Source organism: Sciurus vulgaris, assembly GCF_902686455.1.
Source record: "Sciurus vulgaris genome assembly, chromosome: 6".
Classification (NCBI taxonomy): domain Eukaryota; kingdom Metazoa; phylum Chordata; class Mammalia; order Rodentia; family Sciuridae; genus Sciurus; species Sciurus vulgaris.
Window position 1 is genome coordinate 127,060,331 of NC_136466.1, and position 19,883 is coordinate 127,080,213.

Genomic DNA, 19,883 nt, shown 5'->3' on the forward strand with positions numbered 1-19,883 from the left:
TGGGGAGGACAGGGTCTTGGAGCATAGCTACACAGACTCCTCCTCAGTCCCAGATGAGGCTGAAGCTCTCACCTGCTGGGGGAGTATTACGACAGTCCAGGTGAGCGACAGTCCAGGTGAGCGGCAGGGGTGGAGATAAAGCAGGGGGCTCTGGGAGGCAGAGAGAAGGCACCTGGGACATGGAGTGCACCTCGTAACCCTCAGCCACACAATCACGGCCCCCAGGGCAGTCTAGCTGCACCCGGCTTCCTCCAAGAAGTTTGGGGCTTTGTAGGTGTTAGTGTAAGTTTTCATTTCTCTAGATCAACATATAGAAGTGGGATTTCTTGGTCATAGGATCAATATATGTAACTTTAGAAGGAACTGCCAAACTGTTTTTCAGAGTGGCTATTACCGTTTTACATTTTCACCAGAAATAAATCAAAGTTCCAGTTGCTCCATGTCTTCACCAGCACCTGGGATTGTCAAGCTTTGTTTTATTTTAATTTGGTTTTCCTTATTTTAGTCATTTTAATAAGTGTGTAGTAGAATCTCATTGTGGTTTTAATTTGCATTTTTCTAATGATAAATGATATTGAACATATGCTTATTTGCCATTCTGACATCTTTGATTTGTCTATTCTGGTCTTATGCTAATTTTCAAAATGGGTTTGTTTTCTTATTGTTCAGTTCTGAAAGATTTAATATATCCTAATTACAAAGCCCTTCATTATATATGATTTACGAATACTTTTAAATAATTTCTAGCTTTTCTTTTTTTTTTTAAGAAAATGCTGATTTTGTTATTTAATAAATGTTTAAATATTGGTGAATATCTACCTTCTGGGCTTTCTAAGCATAATATTAAGAAAGATATTTTAAAAAAGAAAAAATAATAAAATGGGATTGTTTTAAAAATTTTTTGGAAAAAATCACTAAAAATCAAAGCTTAGGTAACAAATTCAAGAAAATATAGGCATAAAAATAATCTATAAAAGATCAATGCTTTTAATATATAAGAGGCCCATACAAATTAGTATGAAAAATACGAACGCTCAAATAGAAAAATAGGTAAAGGCATTAAGAGTCATCTCAATGAAGAAATTTAAATAACAAATAAACATATTTCAAAATTTCAAACTTACTATTAAAGGAGTGCAAAAGAAAACAACAGCAAAATATCATTTTGCCTCCGAATCTGGCAAAAAATGTTAAACCGGGTGATAGGAGGAGGAAAAGGGCCCTACTGTGGGAGGATAAATGGAGGCAGTCTTCCTGGAAGTCATTTGGCACAGTGTAAGAGCCTGAAAACTCTTCCTAACCTTTGACCTGCTACTTCCTCCTCCAGGAAATTCTCAGAAAGGCCAGAGAAGAGGAAAACCAGAGAATGCTTGGAGGTCGAGGAGAGGCTCCTAGGGTGCACCTATCATCTTCCCGCCCCCGTTTCATACATAGTATTTCCACTATAAAAAGCAACAATATTTTGCTATTTCAACCTGAGTTGGGTAGGAGCTCTGCTGGCTCAGCTGCCTGTTCCATTCTTGTGCTTAACACTTGTGCTTTTCCCCATGTGGTTCCTCCAGGACACCCCTGCACTGGGCTGCAGCTGCAGGCAAGGCAGAATGTGTCCAGTCGCTGCTGGAGCTGGGCATGGACAGCAACCTGCGGGACATCAACGAGAGCACACCGCTGGCCTACGCGCTGCACTGTGGTCACACCGCCTGTGTCAAGCTCCTCTCCCAAGAGAGCAGGTGCGAGCCATCACAGGCACTCATCTGTTTCCTCCTCTCAAAGATTCATAAAATTGATAAGTTTTTCTAATAATTTAATATTCTATAGCTTAATATTATAATTATCTAACATTCAATAATTACACGATGAATTCTTCAGGTTTACTGTTATCTAACAGAGTGAAATGCTCTCGATTATGTGGAACAAAACAGGAGTAATGAGTCCGAACCCATCAGCCTAATGCTAAGGACCTTGACTCTTCTTTCCTTTTCCTCTTCCCTTTATGCCGTGTCCTCTTAATCCTCCTTTTATCTAACTTATCAGTTCTCAAACTTTCTGTTCTCAAGAACTTTATATATCCTAAAAAATTGTTGAGAACCCCAAAGAGCTACACCTTCTATACCTATCAATATTTATGACATTAAAAATTAAAACAGGCCAGGAGTGATGGTGTGTGTCTGTAATCCCAGCAACTCCGAAGGCTGAGGCAGGAGGATCGCAAGTTCAAAGCCAACCTCAGTAACTTAGCACAACTTTGTCTCGAATTAAAAAATTTTTTAAAAAGTCTGGGACTATGGCTCAGTGGTTAAATGCCCTTGGGTTCAATCTCTGGTACCAGAAAAAGAAAAAAAAATTTTTTTTAATTTTAAGGAAATACTTATTTAGTAATTCATTTAAAGTAATAACCAATGGAATTTACATATTAACATAAATGTAAATTTTAGTTAACAATAAAAATATTTTTAATTTATTATTTCTAATTTCCATATATTCTATTTTTTTAATAATAAGAGCAACATTGTTGCACCTTTTTTGCAAATCTCTTTGATATCTTAATAGAAGCCTAATAGAATACAGCTGGGTTCCCACATCTGCTTCTGCCTTCAGTCTGATGTAATATGATGTTTTGGTTGAAGTTTTTTGTTTGTTTTGGAGTTTGGGGATTTTTTTTTCTTTTTGTACCGAGGAATGAACCCAGAGTCACTTAACCATTGAGCCACATTCCCAACCCTTTTTTATATTTTATTTAAAGATAGGGTCTCCCTGACTTGCTTAGGCCCTCGCTAAGTTGCTGAGGCTGGCTTTGAACTTTGGATCCACCTGCCTCACCGTCTAGTTGAAGTATTTAAAGACAATCTGGCCTCATGTAGATAAGTCAATGGAAAGGGAGGAGTATTTCAATAACCTTTTTAGATCACTGTGGGTATTTTTCTTTGATACTACAGCAAAACTAGTACAGCAACTACTTGACAAGTAGTTGTTTCCTAAAAGTTAACTGTAATATGAACTCTGTCAGCATATTAATGAATTTTTTACCCTTTATTACATTAAAATCCATTATTATATCTGACACACTTTAATGGGTCTTATACCCAAGCATGACTTATAGCATCTTGAATTGGTCATTTGGAAAATATTGGTTCATTTAGTTATGAAGAACTTTAAATGAGACCTTTAATTATACAATATCAAAAAGTCATATTTGTTAGTACCACCAATGATCTCATCATAAAAGCCTTTATATATTGAAATGCTATCAAGCTTATAGAATGAACAGGGGTTATCCAAAATTCTAAGTTTTACCTAAAAGCTAGACTTTTGTCATTGGCAATAATAACAGTCAGTTGTTTACCTTGAATGACAAGTTTACTTTGTGCATTTTTAATGTATCCTTATTATATATACTTAAGGTATATAATACAATGTTTAGTGTGCATATTTATAGTGAAATTAACTACTGGTCAAATCACTTAACATACTCTTCATTTTACCTTGTGTGTGTGTGTGGTAAGAATACCTAAATTCTACTCTCTTAGCATATTTCCAATATATAATACAAAAATATTGCTATAGTTTGAATCTTGAATATATCTCAAAGGTCCCAAATTTTAAAGACTTGTTCCCCAGACCATGGTGCTATTGGGAGGTAGTGGAGCCTTAAGGAGGTGGGTCCTAGTGGAAAGAAGTTAGGTCACTGATGGGACCTTGAAGGGGATGGGATATTGGAACCCTCCCCTGCTTCTCTTTCTCTTTCTTTGCTTCCCAGCACCATAAAGTGAGCAGTTTTCCTCTATCATGCATCGTTGTCATGATATACTATGCCATCACAGACCCAAAGTTACAAAGCCAAGTGACCATGGACTGAACCTCTAAAAAATGGACAAAATTAACCTTCTCTCCCTTTAATGTTTTTATGTCAGGTATTTTGTCACAGTCACAGAAAGCTAACACAGATATTATTAACTATAGTCCTAATGGTGAACTTTAGATCTCTAGATTTATTAATTCTACATAATTGAAACTCTATATATCTCCCCATCCATCCCACCCACTCCACCCTCACCTCTAGCATCCATAGTTCTACACTCTATTTCTATGTATTTCACTTTATTTTTGTTTGAGAAACTATCTGAAAATACCCAACACCACCTCGCTGTTGTTTGCTGGTCATAAAAATAGTGTCAAATGAAACAAAGTGACTAGTTCAGCTGGCAACCCAAACAATGTCCCACATGCTTTACCTCAAGACAACCATCTAGTCTCAGTATGTGGTAGAAGTGCTCTTGAGTTTTCTTATTTTGTCAAATAATATATACTCAAGGGTAAATGTTTAATTGGCTTAATAACTTTTTCTTGCTTCAATAGGACAATACTAAGTTAAATAGTTTTCTATTTTTAACTGCATGGATGTCATTGTTGTCCTGATTTGTGCTAAGGTGCCCACAGCTTTGCCCACAACCTCCATTGCACAGGCAGTAAAAAAGAAAAATGAGATGATATTTTGGTGTTACTATGAATGTAGTGTTACCTGCATGGGAAACTCCCAAAGAGTCTTGGGCACACCTCCCCTGGGTTCAGTGGACCATACTTTAGACACACTGGCCTAAACCACAGCCTGTAACAGGAGAAAGAGATGGTTGTAGTCCAGAAGTTGTGTTGAATACTTCAAAACACATATCGGAAGGTAAAATAATGAAAATAAAAATACTTCATGGAACAATGATTGAATCATGTACTATGTGACCTGTAAGAAAAGCATTGATATATGCATCCAAAAGAAGTGGTGATGTTTTTCAAATTACAGATTACAATATCTCACTCCAAAGAATAATGCTGCAATCTGACTCTTAGGGGCCAGGCACGTAGGTCAGGTTTCATCATCAATTCATACTGCAGAAAGCATTAACTCTGTGGCCTCAAAAGAGAATAATGCATAATTTTCCAAGGAACAAAAAGCAGAATAGTGCCTTAGGGAAACTCTTGCCATAAGTAAAGTCATCAACAATTGCTGACCTTTTTCCTTTAGAATTTGCCTGCGCATGGGGTATTGTTCACTTTTCTTCTGCTGCCACACCCAACCCCTGGCATGCACATTTCCTCTTTAGCTGGAACTCAGACTAAGGTTGCCCTCCTGTCTCCTTTAGCACACTTTTTTATAAAAAAGTATTTTTCAACAGCAAATTTAGCAAAAAGTGAAAGAAATTTTAAAAACACGAATAACATAAAATGGGTAAAGTTTCTGGGGTGCATAAGATTGGTGCTTTGTCCAGATTTCCTGGGACCCCCTTCACAGAAAGACTAAAGCACATTCTCCCCACCTCTGCAACTTTCACCCTCTGCTAGGCAAGGACTGAATTAAGCCCTTGACCTTTATCTCTTCACTTGAAGCTTTCCTTCCTTCCTTCCTTCCTTCCTTCCTTCCTTCCTTCCTTCCTCCCTCCCTCCCTCCCTCCCTCCCTCCCTCCCTCCCTTCCTTCCTTCCTTCCTTTTTTTCTTTCTTTCTTTCTTTTTTGGTACTGGGGATTGAAACCCAGGGGCACTTTATCACTGAGCCACATCCCCAGCCATTTTATTTTTATTTTGAAACAGGGTCTCACCTAGTTGCTTACAGCCTTGCTAAATCACTGAGGCTGGCCATGAATTTGCAATCGCCCTGCAGGCATGTGCCACCGTGCCCAGCAAAATCCTTGAGAAGAAAGTCAACACTAGAAGCTATTTTCAGTTTAATTTATCTCCTAGTGAAAACAGATTACCCAGGGGTAAATTCTGTAAAGATGTTCTATAACATCCAGGGGACTGAAGTGACAAGGAACCCCTTCTGCAAGGGAGTTTGAAGGCTGAGGGTCCTTGCACAGCACCTTGGACTTGAGAGGACTTTGCCGGTATCCATGGATGATTCCAAACAACCTTACCAAGCAGATGGAATAATGGAGGTCAGCATTTTTGTCAACAATATTCCCACTTCCTATCCTCACATACCATCCTTATTTTTTGATATTTCCGTAGAGCAGAGCCTGCTCGATCCCTTCCCTCCCAGAGCAGTCGCCCCCAGAAGAAGGAGGGTCGGTTCAGCATGCTCAACCAAATCTTCTGCAAAAACAAGAAAGAAGAGCAGAGAGCCCATCAGAAGGATCACAGCAGGGACCGACACAGGGGGGAGGACACCTCGGAAGTCGATGACATCATCACCACCTTTGACAGCATCGTGGATACCAACTGCCAAGAACAGCCTGGTGACCAGGTGGCTATGGTTGACTTTAAGAAGAGGACCTCAGAGAATTCAAAGTATCTCTTGCCAGAAAAGAAACCTCTGGTCCGTAAAGGGCTTCCACCAATCAGAACACAGAGTCTGCCACCTATCACCCTGGGCAATAACTTCCTGACAGCCTCCCATGGAACCACTTCCCATGCTGGCCTGAGCTCTGGCACTCAGCATACTACTCAACGATCTCAGAAAAGCCGAAGTGAACAGGATTTACTAAATAACAAGACTGGCTGCCAGGTGTTGCTAGATAACCCCTGGAAGGGTGACTCTAATCAGGTGTTCTCCTACAAAGCGTGGACTGTGTCTTCCTCTGATAAGCTGCTAGACAGGCTGCTCACTGGCCGGCCTGGTCACCAGGAGCAATCTGGGCCACCACACCTTCCTCATCTACATAACCCTTCACCAGGTAATGTCCTTGATTTCATCTTCTTCATTCCTGCCAGTGTGTAAATAGGAAGCATCTGTGCAGTTCTAGGCTAGGAACTGGAAGCTCAGTAGCCTAGAGGGCAGGTCAGGAGTAAAACATGGGAGATTTACAGGCTATGAAAATATTCTGCTTTTCCACCCTGAGACCTATCAGGTGAAACTGTGCTGTGTGCGTTCTCATCCTTCCAACAAATAGGCATGATGTCTGCCAGCTTGAAGCAGAAGTAGTACCATTTCCATTAAAAAGGACTCTTAATCCCAGTATGTGGCAAAATCACCCATGGGAGAGTTATTTGCATGATTGTCTGTTTTAAACTTAGACATTGAGTCTCCACCCCAGGCCTACTAACCAAATCTTGGTGAGGGGAGGAGGGAAAAGGCAATGCCATATTTGTATATATGTAGAAACAGAACACATTTGCACATTTATGGTCAAGTCTCAGCAGTACCAAAGGATTGCATGGCAGTTCTCCCCCTACTTCTTCCCTCAGCTGCCTGGTTCTCCTCATCCAAAGCTACCAATATCATTAATGTTTTTATCTTTCCAGAGATATTTCACACACATACATATCTGCATTTATACACAAAATATGTGTGCATACCCTTTTAAAAAATATGACATATCACTTAAAAATTTTAATTTTTATACACAAATGAGTATGGTCCCCTCCTCATAAATAAATGCATCACACGAAATAATTCTTTTGTATTGTTTTATATGATCCATAGGTGATTCTCATGCACCCCAGAGGCTAGGAACTTTGGGTGCTGCAAAATAGCTTTCAAAACTCTGTTCTGTTACACGATGCCTTGCTGAGTTTTTTAAATGAATTAATTGCCAATATTTAAAACTTATGACATTTTACATAAAAATTGAAAAACTCTAGTTTCTCTTGAGAAATATAAAAAATCTGACAGCACTGAACACAAATTCCCATGTGGCAGTAATTGATTGGATCTGAGTAACCACTGTGCCTTTGGACTTCAATAACCCTAGTTTAACTCCATCTGCACCCTTACTCCTCATCATTATGTTTCTGTTGTTACAGTTGTTATAAAAGTGTTAAGAAAGAAATTATGTGTTTCTTGAACCCATCTTCTGTCAAATGTAGAAAAACAAAAGACCAAGAAAGCAATGTGTTTTTAAAAAGTAGTGGAGGGCCTTGTTTCTATTAGGATGAGGAACATTCTTCCTGTTTAATATGCAGTATGTCTAACTCTCTTCTCTCATTGGCATATGTCTGGTGCATGAAGCCTCTGACATAGAATATGCTTTCCCTCATATATATTGCAACATATTTAAGAACAGGATACAACTTTTCATTTCTATGGCTGTGCACCATATAGATTCATACCATTCATGCAATCATACATGTACATAGGGTAATGATGTCTGTCTCATTCCACCATCTTTCATAACCCCGCCCCTTCCTCCCTCTCATTTCCCTCTACATAATCTAAAGTTCCTCCATTCTTCTCTCACCCCCCACCCTTCCACCCCCATTATGTATCATCATCCACTTATCAGGGAAAACATTCAATCTTTGGTTTTTTGGGTTTGGCTTATTTCACTTAGCATGATATTCTGCAATTCCATCCATTTATCGGTAAATGCCATAATATTATACAATGAATCCAAATGCAGTCTGTAAAAATAAACGAATAAATAAATTATAAAAAAATAAAATAATAAAATCAGTTTTATAAAAAAATAAAAATAAAGGAGCTGGACATGGTGGCACCTGCCTATAATTCCTACAGCTCAAGAGGCTAGGGCAGGAGGATTGAAAGTTCAAATCTAGCCTCAACAACTTAGTGTGGTCTTAAAGCAACTCAGTGAGATATTATATCTAAAAAAATATTATAAAAGGGCTGTGGAGGTGGTTCACTGATTAATCATCACTGGGTTCAATCCCTGGTACCAAGAAAAAAAAAAGAGGTAATGTGGGATATGTTCATATACCCATGTAAACATACAGAATAATGGAGAGACATGAGATAGCTAATCAGAGAACAAAAGCAGGGTCCTGAGAGTGAACATGTCAAAGCTGATAGACATCAGAGTGTAACAGCACATATCTTTAATGAAACCTAAGAATTATTTAATCCATCATATTTTGTGTCCTGTCCCTCCATTTGTTCTGCAGGTTAATACTTACAAAGTTGTGATAATGTTCCAGTCCATTGTATAATTCATTTCTTATTAAAAATTGTTTTCACACTGATTAGCTTAAATATATACTTTTAGAACAACAGCTAATAAAAATGTTCTGGTTAATAAAAATTTTCTAAAATCATAAAAAAAAAGAACAGGATAAATGTGGATAAGCACATAAAGGCTATTTCCTGTTATCTGAGAAAAACTCCACTCAAGATTTTGCTTCTTCTGCAAAACACTTAAAGTATTTGTCTGGTGACATGGGTAATGTTTTCGCATTTTTTTCTGCAGAAGGACGGGGAAGGGAACACGTGGTTTTGCCACCTTTTAACACTTTAGTGGCCTCTAGGACATCAACCTAGCCTGCTTTCTGGACTTAGTCTTGTCCTGAGCAAGCTAATAACTTCTTTTCGAAAATCTTTTGAGATTTTAAGGTCTTGTTCTCTTTCTGTTCCAAGGACAACCTTGGACTGTCTTTTCTATCAATTGGGTTTAGGTTCAGCTACCTGAAGCAGAAACCCAGTCATAGTGGGTTAAATAACATAGAAGTTTATTGCAGTTGTTACCAAATGAGGCTGGTTTTTCCCACTGCACCGTATGCCAATCACTGAAACAAGTTTTGCAGAAGAGAAAGAGTTTATTCACAAGGCAGCCAAGCGTAGAGGAAGTAGAAGAGTCACATCTTAAATCTGCCTCCCCAGGGATAGGGTTTAGGGATATTTGCGAAATAAAGAAGCAGGCTGATTTGAGGTTTGGGGAAAGGTGATTGGAGGTGAAGTTGTCAGTGGTCTGCATGTGCATAATCAATCATGGCTCTTCATGGGACACATGTTCAGAATATGGTGGCATTAGCATGATTTGAAGGTGTTTTTGGCTTTGTAACATCAAAAGGTCACCCGTCAAATACCTCCAAGGTCTAAATGAAGAGTCAGTGATTTCAACGAAAGCAGCCTTCAAGTCCCTAAAAAGCAGCCTAGGCAGCCATTATCATAACCACACGAGAGGCAACAGCATTGCTAACGGGAGACTACAAATATATTGCTCAACTACATGAACTACATGGCCTTTAAAATTAGTGATTAAAAACAAAAATCAACTAAGCCGGGTGTGGGGGCGCACGCCTGTAATCCCAGCGACTTGGGAGACTGAGGCAGGAGAATCACAAGTTCAAGGCCACCCTCAGGCAGCAGAGAGGCACTACGCAACCTAGTGCGACTCTATCTCTAAATAAAGTGCAAAACAGGGGGGATGTGGCTCAGTGGTTGAGTGACCTGAGTTCAATACCTAGTACCAAAAAAAAAAAAAAAAAGGAAAAAAAAAATCAACTAAACACAAGGGATAGCTCGAGGGCTCAGAGTTAGAGAAGTAAAAATCACAAGCTGAGGACTGGCTAGTGTATTGAGGGGGATGAGTGTTTTGCAGTACTAGGGATAGAACACAGTATTATTGTTTCTGTTCTTGAACTCCCAGACTGAAGAGATACTGCTGTCTCAGCCTCTGGCATGCACAACCATGCCAAGTCGTGCTTAGTGTGAGACTAAGGCTGCTGTGTTTGTGGACTGATTGCCCGAGTTAGGATCCTGTCCTCCCATGGAGTCTTTGAGATTGAAGTCTTATTCTTTGGATGGTTACATTCTTGAGAATGGCTCTAGGGTCCTTGAAGGATGCTTCGAAACTGCAAAAGATATTTACTAACAATTACAAGAGCTGCTAGTGAATGCCCAGAAGGTTGTGGTCTGTGGAACAAAGGCTGGGCTTTACTTTCCTATGAAAGAAGTACGAATTTTGCATTTTGCAGACTCTTGGTGGCTGTGTGCTCCAGGTCTAACAAATGGCTTCTACCCTCCAGGTCACTTCACAGTCAATAGCTGATGGTGCAGGAAGAAGGAAGGGTGGGGGAACACATTTCCCCCAACTAAATCAGCTCCCATTATGAAGTCATCTGCCATAAGGCCCACATTGCTATTTGCATTTCATTGACCAGACCTTTTGTCACATTGCAAAGAAGACCAGGAATAGTAGTATTTTAGTTGGGCAAGTCACTGTCTCCCCCAAATTGGATTTCTGTATAGTTTTTTAAATTTTTTTTTCATTATTTGGTTTTTGTTATTTGTTTGTTTTGCAGTGCTGGGTTTGAATCCAGATTCTCGCACATGCTAGACAAGTCCTCCATGTTCTATGAGCTATGTCTGCAGTTCTATTTTTTTAATTTTGAAATAGGGTCTTACTAAGTTGCCCAGACTAAACTCAAACTGCAAATCCTCTGGCCTCAACCTCCTGAATTATAGGAATAGTTTTAGATGGAATTACAGGTGTGCACCACCATTTCTAGTTGGATTTGTTTTTAACGGAGAAGGAGTAGAAATTGGATAGAAAATTAGTAGAGAGCTTCTGCCTCATGTGTCATCCAAAAATTTCTGTTATTTGAAATAAATGAACATTTGATAAATATGGTTGGGGATTTGCTCAGTCTCCAACAAAGTAACTGGAAAAAGTCCTAGGGCAGCAGAATAGCACAAAGGAGAAGTGAAAGTTTCCAAGGAATTCTGAAAAAGCTAATTGTGCTTATTTATCCTGAAGAATCAATGTCAGCATACTATAGTGACAACAATGCTTATCCATGTTTATAGCAGCACAATTTACAATGGTCAAATTAGGAAACCAGCCTAGGTGCCCGTCAATAGATGAAAAGATAAAGATAGTGTGGTATATATACACAATGGAGTTTTATTCAGTCAAAAAGAAGAATGAAATTATGTCATTAATAAAACTGGAGAACAATAGGTTAAGGAAAATAAGCCAAACTTAGGAATCAAAGGTCATTTATTTTCTCTCACACGTGGAATCAGGGAAAAAGGAAAAAAAGATGGGGAAGCAGGTCTCATGAAAACCAAAGGGAAGTCAGTAGAATAGAGGAAAGGGGCCAGGAAGGAGGGGAGAGAAAAGGGGAGTGCTAGGAAATGCTATTGGCCAAATTATATTGTTACATCAGGTGCATGTACAAATACATAACAACAAATCCCACCACTATGTATAATTATCCTTCACCAGTAAAAAATATGAAGATAAAAAAAGAAATTAGCTGTGCTTATCTCAAAGTGTTTATTTTTGCAACCAGTATTTTTAGTGCTAATTAAACTAGGAACCATTCAAGAAAACTGAGTCATAATAAGATAAATCTCCCAAGAGTCTTCAGCCTACACTTGAGCTTTAAAGGATATGGATTTGCTAACATGACTGTGCAACTGACTTTTTTTGGGGGACAAGGGTGGGGGGACACTAGGGATCAAATCCAGGGCCTCATGAATGCTAAACAAGTGCTCTACCACCGAGCTTTAAACTGACTTTAAATTGACTTTCTCCTCATGCTTAGATACTAATCATGGGATGTTTAAATTCAGGGAGTCTTAGTTATCCAATCACTCATTAAATGATTATGAGTGTCTACCACACTAATTTATGAGGAGGCAGTCTCCACCAATGCTAAAAAGAGCGTGTCTAAAGCCCTGCCATCTGGATTCAGACTCTGACTCTGCCACTTACTTGCTCTGAGCCTTTGTTTCCTCATCTGAAAAATGGAAGAAAATACCTAATGCATAGGGCTGCAGATAGCTGTTGAGAGTAAATGAGCTGATATGTGTAAAGTTGAACAATGACTTGCCCATAGTATGTCTTACATACACACATTTACATGTGCTGTTTTTCACTGTGCATCAGGCCCTATGCTAAGTACGGCATCTTGGCAATAAGCTATGTGTGAGCTTTATTTTTAAATGAAGAGATTTAAACCTGATGCGGTAACCCATGCCTACACTCTCACATTCTTGGGAGACTGAGGCAGGAGGATCCCATGAGCCCAGCAATTTGCAGCCAGCCTATGCAACATACTAAGACTCCATGTAAAAGAAATAAAAGAGAAAGGTAAAAGGAGGAAGGGAAGGAAGGAAGGAAGGAAGGAAGGAAGGAAGGAAGGAAGGAAGGAAGGAAGGAAGGAAGGAAGGAGGGAGGGAGGGAGGGAGGGAAGGAGGGAAGGAAGGAAGGAAGGAATTACAGAGTACTTGTGCCAACTTTGTGTCTTCCTCCTTTTCTAGCCCTACTTGCCAGGTAGTTTCCAGGTAGTTTTGGCCAATAGGAGACACTGGCAGAAAACTAAGAGCAGAAAAAGAAAACCAATTCTCCCGGCAGCATCCCTGTTTCCTGTGGCATCTCCAATAGGCTCACCTCTCCAGTTCCCTCTACACAGCCCGTCCCTCTGTAGTTCTGGCTCCCGCTAGCTTCTGGGCCTTAGTAATGCCATCTCCTCCAGTTATCCCTCCAGCCCAGCGGTGTGCTTTCCGCCATGGCTAATCTCTGGATTGTTCTTTCACCCTGCCCTCTGTTTGGCTTCCCAGCTTTTCCATCACGATTATAACCAATTTTCCTCATGAAACTCCCTCTGTGTGAATGATCTAAAGAGATCTCTCTTCCTGGATGAAGCTTGACTGACAAAGCAAAAAATTTTTGTCTCATGGGGCCCTTTCCAGTTACAATTAACATGCCCTAGAAAAGTTCAACGATTTGCTCCAAACTCTTACAGTCAATTAGTGATATAGTCAGAGCTTGAGTCAAGAGCTACTAAATAGGAAGGATTCACCACAGTGACCTTGTGTTCTTCTCTTTAAATCTTGAAGTTTGCTAATTTGTTGATATCCATATCAGTTACCTACCAGATAATTTTCTTATCAATTACATTGTCCTCCCTACAATGAAGATTTCCCTGACATATGGATTTTATTTTTGTGAACATTTCCAACCCCATTTGACACATGATTTTTAGAGTGGCTGAGGCTCCTGCATTACAATCAAAAGAGTTCATTTAAGTGGTTTAAGTTGTTAGTCTAAGCAGGTTGAAATTTAGCTGATTTCTACATTGAGATTCTATATTTTATGTGAAAATACTATGGTAAAGCAATTGGATACTATAAATCATATTACTGTACCACTGACTTGAGCTTGGACAGTCCTTTTATCTTTGAATGTTTTCCTTTCCTGCCCCAAGTTCAGTAGAAATAGCATGGGCTAGCAGTGCTACTCTTTGAATTCTGGGCAGCTGCTATCCTGTGCTGACATCAGCAACTCTGAGCATTTAGCTGTGATGATGATTACTTAACATGTATTGAGTCCTGTCCATGGGCTAGATGCAGAGAGATGGAGGATGAGGCACTTATCCTAATGAGTCAGAATTTGGAGCACCTCAGCTTAATTCATTGTGAGCAGTTTTCAGAGAAAATGGAACAGAAAGCTCTGTGGTGTTTTCTGCCAGCCTGGTTATTTATAAGCCATCACAAGAAAAGTAAGAAAGTGCTCACTTCCTTTCTCCCTCTAGGGACAACTTCCTTCTCCAGAATTTTCTAGATTATCCCAGCAGCAATGCACTTTCCTAGGTCAGATCTTGTGGCCCCTTTGTTTTAAAATCAGCAGCAGCTTTGCATCTCTCCAGGACAAAAATCCATATCCCTAAACTGAGCACGCAAAGCCCTTAGCATGGTCTGACCGGGCTTCCCATTCTCAACTCATCCCTCCCATCTGAGATCCCTTACCCCATCTCTTTTGCAGTTCCTTGAATATCTCTCAGTTCCTTGAAAACTTGCTACCTTTCCACCGTATGGCATCTTCATCTGTGTTATTACTTTAGTTCCTCACTGCCATGCGTGTGACTGATTCTGCAATCTCTTAAGAGCCAGCTCAAAATTCACCTCTATTTGAAGGTCAACCACTGATCCCTGTAGGAGAGGTGCCTCTTCCTTACTATTCTTAATAAGAATAGTTCCACCTTATTAGATACTTCCCTTTGCATGAGAGGGACTTTTATTCCCATTTTATAGATAAAGGGATTGAGACTTGCAGAGACTTTCTGATTGAGACCTGAGGAGGTAGCAGAGCAGAGCAGACAAACAAGCCAGGTGTGTGAGATTCAAGAACACGTGGACCTCAGTGCATCCTCTATTCCACTGTGATGCCCTCACACATTCTATCACAGCACTGTGCGTGGGGCTTCAAAACTACAAGTTTACCTGTTTCAAGAGAGCTCTGGGCTGTGCAGAGCTCCACCCTGTCTCTCACAACCAAGCAAAACACCAGTGTGACATAAAGTTGAACTCTTCTCCCAGCTCCCAAATCACTGCCAAGGCCCCTCTGCCCACTTCTCCCACCCTAAGAATATTGCTCGTCTCCGAGGGAAGCAGAACATTACTGGGTTCAGTGTCAGACAGACGTAGCCTGGAGTCCAGGTTCTGACGCTTCTCTGCATGTGAACTTGAGCACATTTTAGAATACCTCCAAGCCACAGGGTCCTCATTTACAGAAAGGGGAAGAAAATAGTACCTATTTCACAAAGAAAGCTGGTTATCAGAATTAAATGAGATTATGCCTACAGTGATTAACCTACTTCCCGACACTCATAAATGTTCACTATTAATAAACATCATCCATGATTAGCAATGTCTCATTTCTTGGCCTTGCAAATTTCTGCCCATACATTCGTGGATAATTAAAAGTATGAGGGGATTTGGGTTTTAATGATATTCTACCCATAAATGTTTTCTTTATAAATTATGGCTCCTGCAGTTATATAACTTCCAAAATTAAAGGAATAAAGTATAATGGAAAAAATATCCACCAAGATAACTGCTCAGTCTCCATCAAATGAGGTTGCTTAGGTGACTGCCTCTACACAATCTACCACTGGATTCACATAAGTAGATGAAGGCAGATCATGGCTAATACTCTTTTTTATTTCCCCTCTTATACCAAGGACTACTTACACTCCATGAGCATTGCAGTGATGATTCAAGTTCCTCCTTACTAGGCCAGTAGGCAAAAGGTCAACTTGTCCTTTTATTGCTAATGTTGATGGAATGCTTTACCTTGTGAATTGTTTTACACTTGTTCTCCAATCTTCTTGACAACTGGAAACACAGCTCCAGTTATTTTCACCATTTTAGATTTGAGGAAATCAGAGTTTAGAGAAGTTACGTCACTTGCCACTTCAATAACTTTTGTGTGTTCCCTTCTATTTTCAGACATCTGGGACACCCATCTCTTATAATCAGTATTGAATTTTCAACAGTTGACCCTCCAGGAGAAAAATCAGTTCTTCCTTATTTTCATGGTGGGAATAACTCCCACTTGATGGCCAAGTTTAAAACACCAGGATAATATCAACCAGTTCACAGAATTCCTGAAAACGTAACCATCAGCTAGCTCTTAAGAGTAGGTTCATATGGCATACACAGCTCCAGCACACGACTGCCAACCATCAGAGCTAGAGAATAGTGATCTCCTAAGCACTTTGTCCAACTTCTTCTAGGTCACTGATTCACAATCCTGGTGGAGCATTTGCGTCACTGGGGAGCTAATGACAATCTGACGCCCCACCTCCAGAGATTCTGATTTCATTGACCTGGGGTGTAACCAGGGCAGCAGTAATTTTATTAAAACTCACATCATTCCTCTGTGCACCAGGATTGAGAAACTCTGCTCTGGGGAAAAGATATCCTTCTCATCACTCATACAAGATGCAATGAAAATGTGGCATTTATTCTATGTCAAATCTATATTTCCTTTGCCTTTTCCATCTGAAGTTTTGTAGAGAAAGTGAACAGCTGTGCTTGTTTATAAGATTATATTTAAACTGGTTCATTCAAGAAATGATTTCTGATATCTTTTCATTTAAACAGTGAGCGGCATGTAATAGAAATGCAATCGAGTGTGGTTATTATTATTTTCATTGTTATTAGCACCTTGCATTTAGTGATCTCTAACAATACATATACACTTATGATTCTCTCCTCCACTGATTTTATAATCTTCTCTTGGTCAAGACTCAAGTAATTGATCCAATTATGTTTCTCTCCAGGACAAAATTTTCAACATCTCTCCCCAAACAGACTCAAAATCAGGGATCTTCCTTTCTCTCGGAACAACCTAGCTCCCCTACCAGACCAAAAATGTAAGTATGAATAAGCTTCCTGTTCTTCATTTGCAAGTGTTAACATGTCTAGAGGCAACTCAATGTTATTTCACTTTATTTTAATTTTTAAAAAGAACATCAGGTACTGACACTTGTAAATTAATGGAAAACAGACAACCTTAAAGCTCCATAAAAACTTGGTAATTCTTACTTTGTATAAAAACTGAAAAAAGAGTACTCCCTCCCTTTAGGAATGTTTGTGTTTGAACTCTAAAAGCAATAACAGAAGTTTATTTTGCATAATGTCTTTAAGAAAGTGCTTTAAAAATTCTTCTTCATTTTAATTTCCTTGCAAAGAGAAATGTACATCACTTCTGAACTCATAATCCACACACTCCTAAGAAAAGGAATACTGTTCAGCAGGATCATTCGATGTATTTATTTGGCATTATTGATACATTTTATAGTATTTTATAAAAAAAACCCACAAAACTCTCATAATATAAAATATTAATATATACTATGAGCCAGTGATCTTCAAATTTGAGTGTGCCCAAATATTACCTGGTTTATCTATTATAAAATAGATTGCTAGGCATAACACCTATTGATTCTGAATTTATATATCTGGACTTTAAGACCAGTTATATTATTATTCCCATTATACAGATGGGAAACCCAAATTTAGAAGAGTTACATGACTTCCCCAGCAGCAACCAGGTTGTAAACAGCAGAGCCAGGAGCAAAGCTGCAAGATTCTGAGTCAGGTCCCTTGCCTCATGAAACCAGCAACACGCTGGATTCTAATTTCCTTCCTTCTTTGTCTTCCTGCCCCACCCTGCCCTGTTTCTCTCTCATGGGCCTGCCCTCATGCTCTCTCTCTCCTCTCTCTCTCTCTCCCTCTTTCTCTCTCTCCCTCTCCCCGCCCCTCTCTCTGTCTCTCACACACACACACACACACACACACACACACACACACAGGCCCCATTCACATCCTCTTACTTGTCCAATTATTTGAGGACTGTTCTATTTCAGACAAGTTCCTTAACCTTTCAGTACTTCACTTTCCAAACTGTAGCTAGAACAAGAGTAGAGCCTGATAAAGTGGTTGGGAGGACTAAATAAAATAACATATTTACATAGGTAAAACACTTGGCACACGTTTGCACAGAGTAAAAACTCAGTATGTCCTCTTTCCCTCAGGGTAGATTTTGAACCCAGAGTTCTAGAACTCTTTAGGTAAAAACAATAAACTATGGGGTCTTATTACAACGCTATCTTTTTGTAGAGAGGAACTAAGGGGTGGAATATTTTGTCCAAAGTCACACAGAGTTAGAAGCAGAAGCCTAGAACCTTCCCTGACAGATTGACTCTTCTGCTCTTACTAAATTTGTGTGAAATCAGAGTTTTGGATCAGTCAGAGTTCCGATTTTGTGTCTGTTTTTAATCATTGCATCAAATTCAAACCTGAACCCCTCTTTAAGGAGAACTGTAGCCACAGAGACATCTGGTTAAGGAGTCAGTCTTGAATCCTGGTGGGGCTTGGAAGAGCCAAACAGATTTTCTTTGGCTGAGCTGGAAGTTTGCTTTTCACAATTAAGTTTCAAGAGAAAAGCCAAAGATCTCTGACCAATTTAAGACAAGGTAAAAGAAATACAAGGGCACACTGAGCTCTTCCTAAAAGAAGCCTGAGAAACTGGCAAGGTGGCACACACCCATCATCCCAGCTACTTAGGAGACCGAGGCAGGTGGATCGCAAGTTTGAGGCAGCATCGGCAATTTAGCCAAGATGTTGTCTCAAAAAGAAAAAGAAACCTGAGAACCTTTGGAGATTTACTTAAAAGCACAGTACAAATGTCTTGGGGCTTATTTAGATCCTTGTGCTGACTTGACCATCCACAGCTGCCCCACCCTAAGGAGGATTTCTGCCAGGCACACACAGCCCAGTCATGTTTTGATCAAAGTTGGCAACCTTGTATTTGTGCATATTTGAAATCCCTGACTACATATGGTAAGTCTGAATAGATATGCATACCCAGCGTTCCTCTTCAGTCCAGCTCTGGCCAACATCTTAGAAATGCCTCCCCTCTGTAAGAAATAGCACAGTCTCCCTACACAGTTCCCCATGAGCCCAGGAGGAAGCAGCTCTTGACCATTTCTCATTCTGTTCTTTCTCCACAGTTCTATCTGGAGAACCGCTAAGAACAAACCGTGTGCTTCCTGCCATTCCAAGTCAAAGGGGACACAGCACACCACCTGGAGAGAGCGAGGGCCTTGCCAATCCCACCCACACTCCCAACTAACTGTGGGTCCCCAACTGCAGGAACAAGGATAGCATATATTTTCAACTCTCAAAGGGCGAGATTACTCTAGTTTGTAAGAACAAAGACTAATTTAGTGAACTACACTCTATAAGCCATTCACAATTTTATAACTCAGAATTCCTTACTCCAAATAAAAAGACAGTTCCTAAATAAGCACTTAGAATCTTCGAGTGTGGGTATATTTAAGTCAGTAAGTTTCTGTGACCTCTACTTGCCAAAATTTTTAAAAATATGTTATTAGCAGGGAAACTTAGCTGTGTTTGGTTTGCTCTGTGACATATTTGCTGTTTTGTCTGCTGAATGATTTCATGTGTTTTTGTTTTTTAATGCTTTGCTGAATAAAAAGCAAAAAAGGATATCCCCGACTCGTTCTTCACATTTTTTTATAATTCTACCTTGACCATTTCTTATTCTGACAAAACTTAATGAAAATTTAAGTAATAAATTTCCATAAGCATCATGGTCTATGACTTTTAAATGTACGATCTTCTGCAAAATATTTTCTAACATTGTCAGTTCCTGGCTGCAGCCCAAATCACTTGACAATGTTTATGTCCCTTCTTTGTTATTTGATGATTTCCAACAACTGTTTTTGTTCAGATATGATTGATTATTCCAATAAGAAGAAAGTCAAGTGACTTGGCAAAATGTAAATCCTGGTCTACCAGAATTGAATAGGCATTTCTCATACATTCCTCAAATACTCTACATATTTAAAAGTTCTTTTTTCTGTTTCAAATTAATGACTTTTGTCTACTCAAGGTCTTC

The 19,883-nt window shown here is 39.5% G+C and overlaps 1 protein-coding gene across 3 annotated transcripts in view; it reads left to right on the top strand.

Moving 5' to 3' along the window:
- Positions 1-19,518, top strand: part of ANKRD55 (ankyrin repeat domain 55) — a 103,456-nt gene extending 83,938 nt beyond the window's left edge. Inside the window, exons 9-12 of one of the 3 annotated variants that reach the window (XM_079145265.1) lie at positions 1,563-1,730; positions 5,998-6,662; positions 16,738-16,830; positions 18,973-19,518. In XM_079145265.1, coding sequence (XP_079001391.1) covers positions 1,563-1,730; positions 5,998-6,662; positions 16,738-16,830; positions 18,973-19,094 — 1,048 coding nt within the window. In that variant the 3' untranslated portion in view covers positions 19,095-19,518. The remainder of the gene's footprint in view (positions 1-1,562; positions 1,731-5,997; positions 6,663-16,737; positions 16,831-18,972) is intronic. The other 2 variants (XM_079145266.1, XM_079145267.1) reach the window with 2 other exon arrangements.
- Positions 19,519-19,883: the final 365 nt, after the last annotated feature.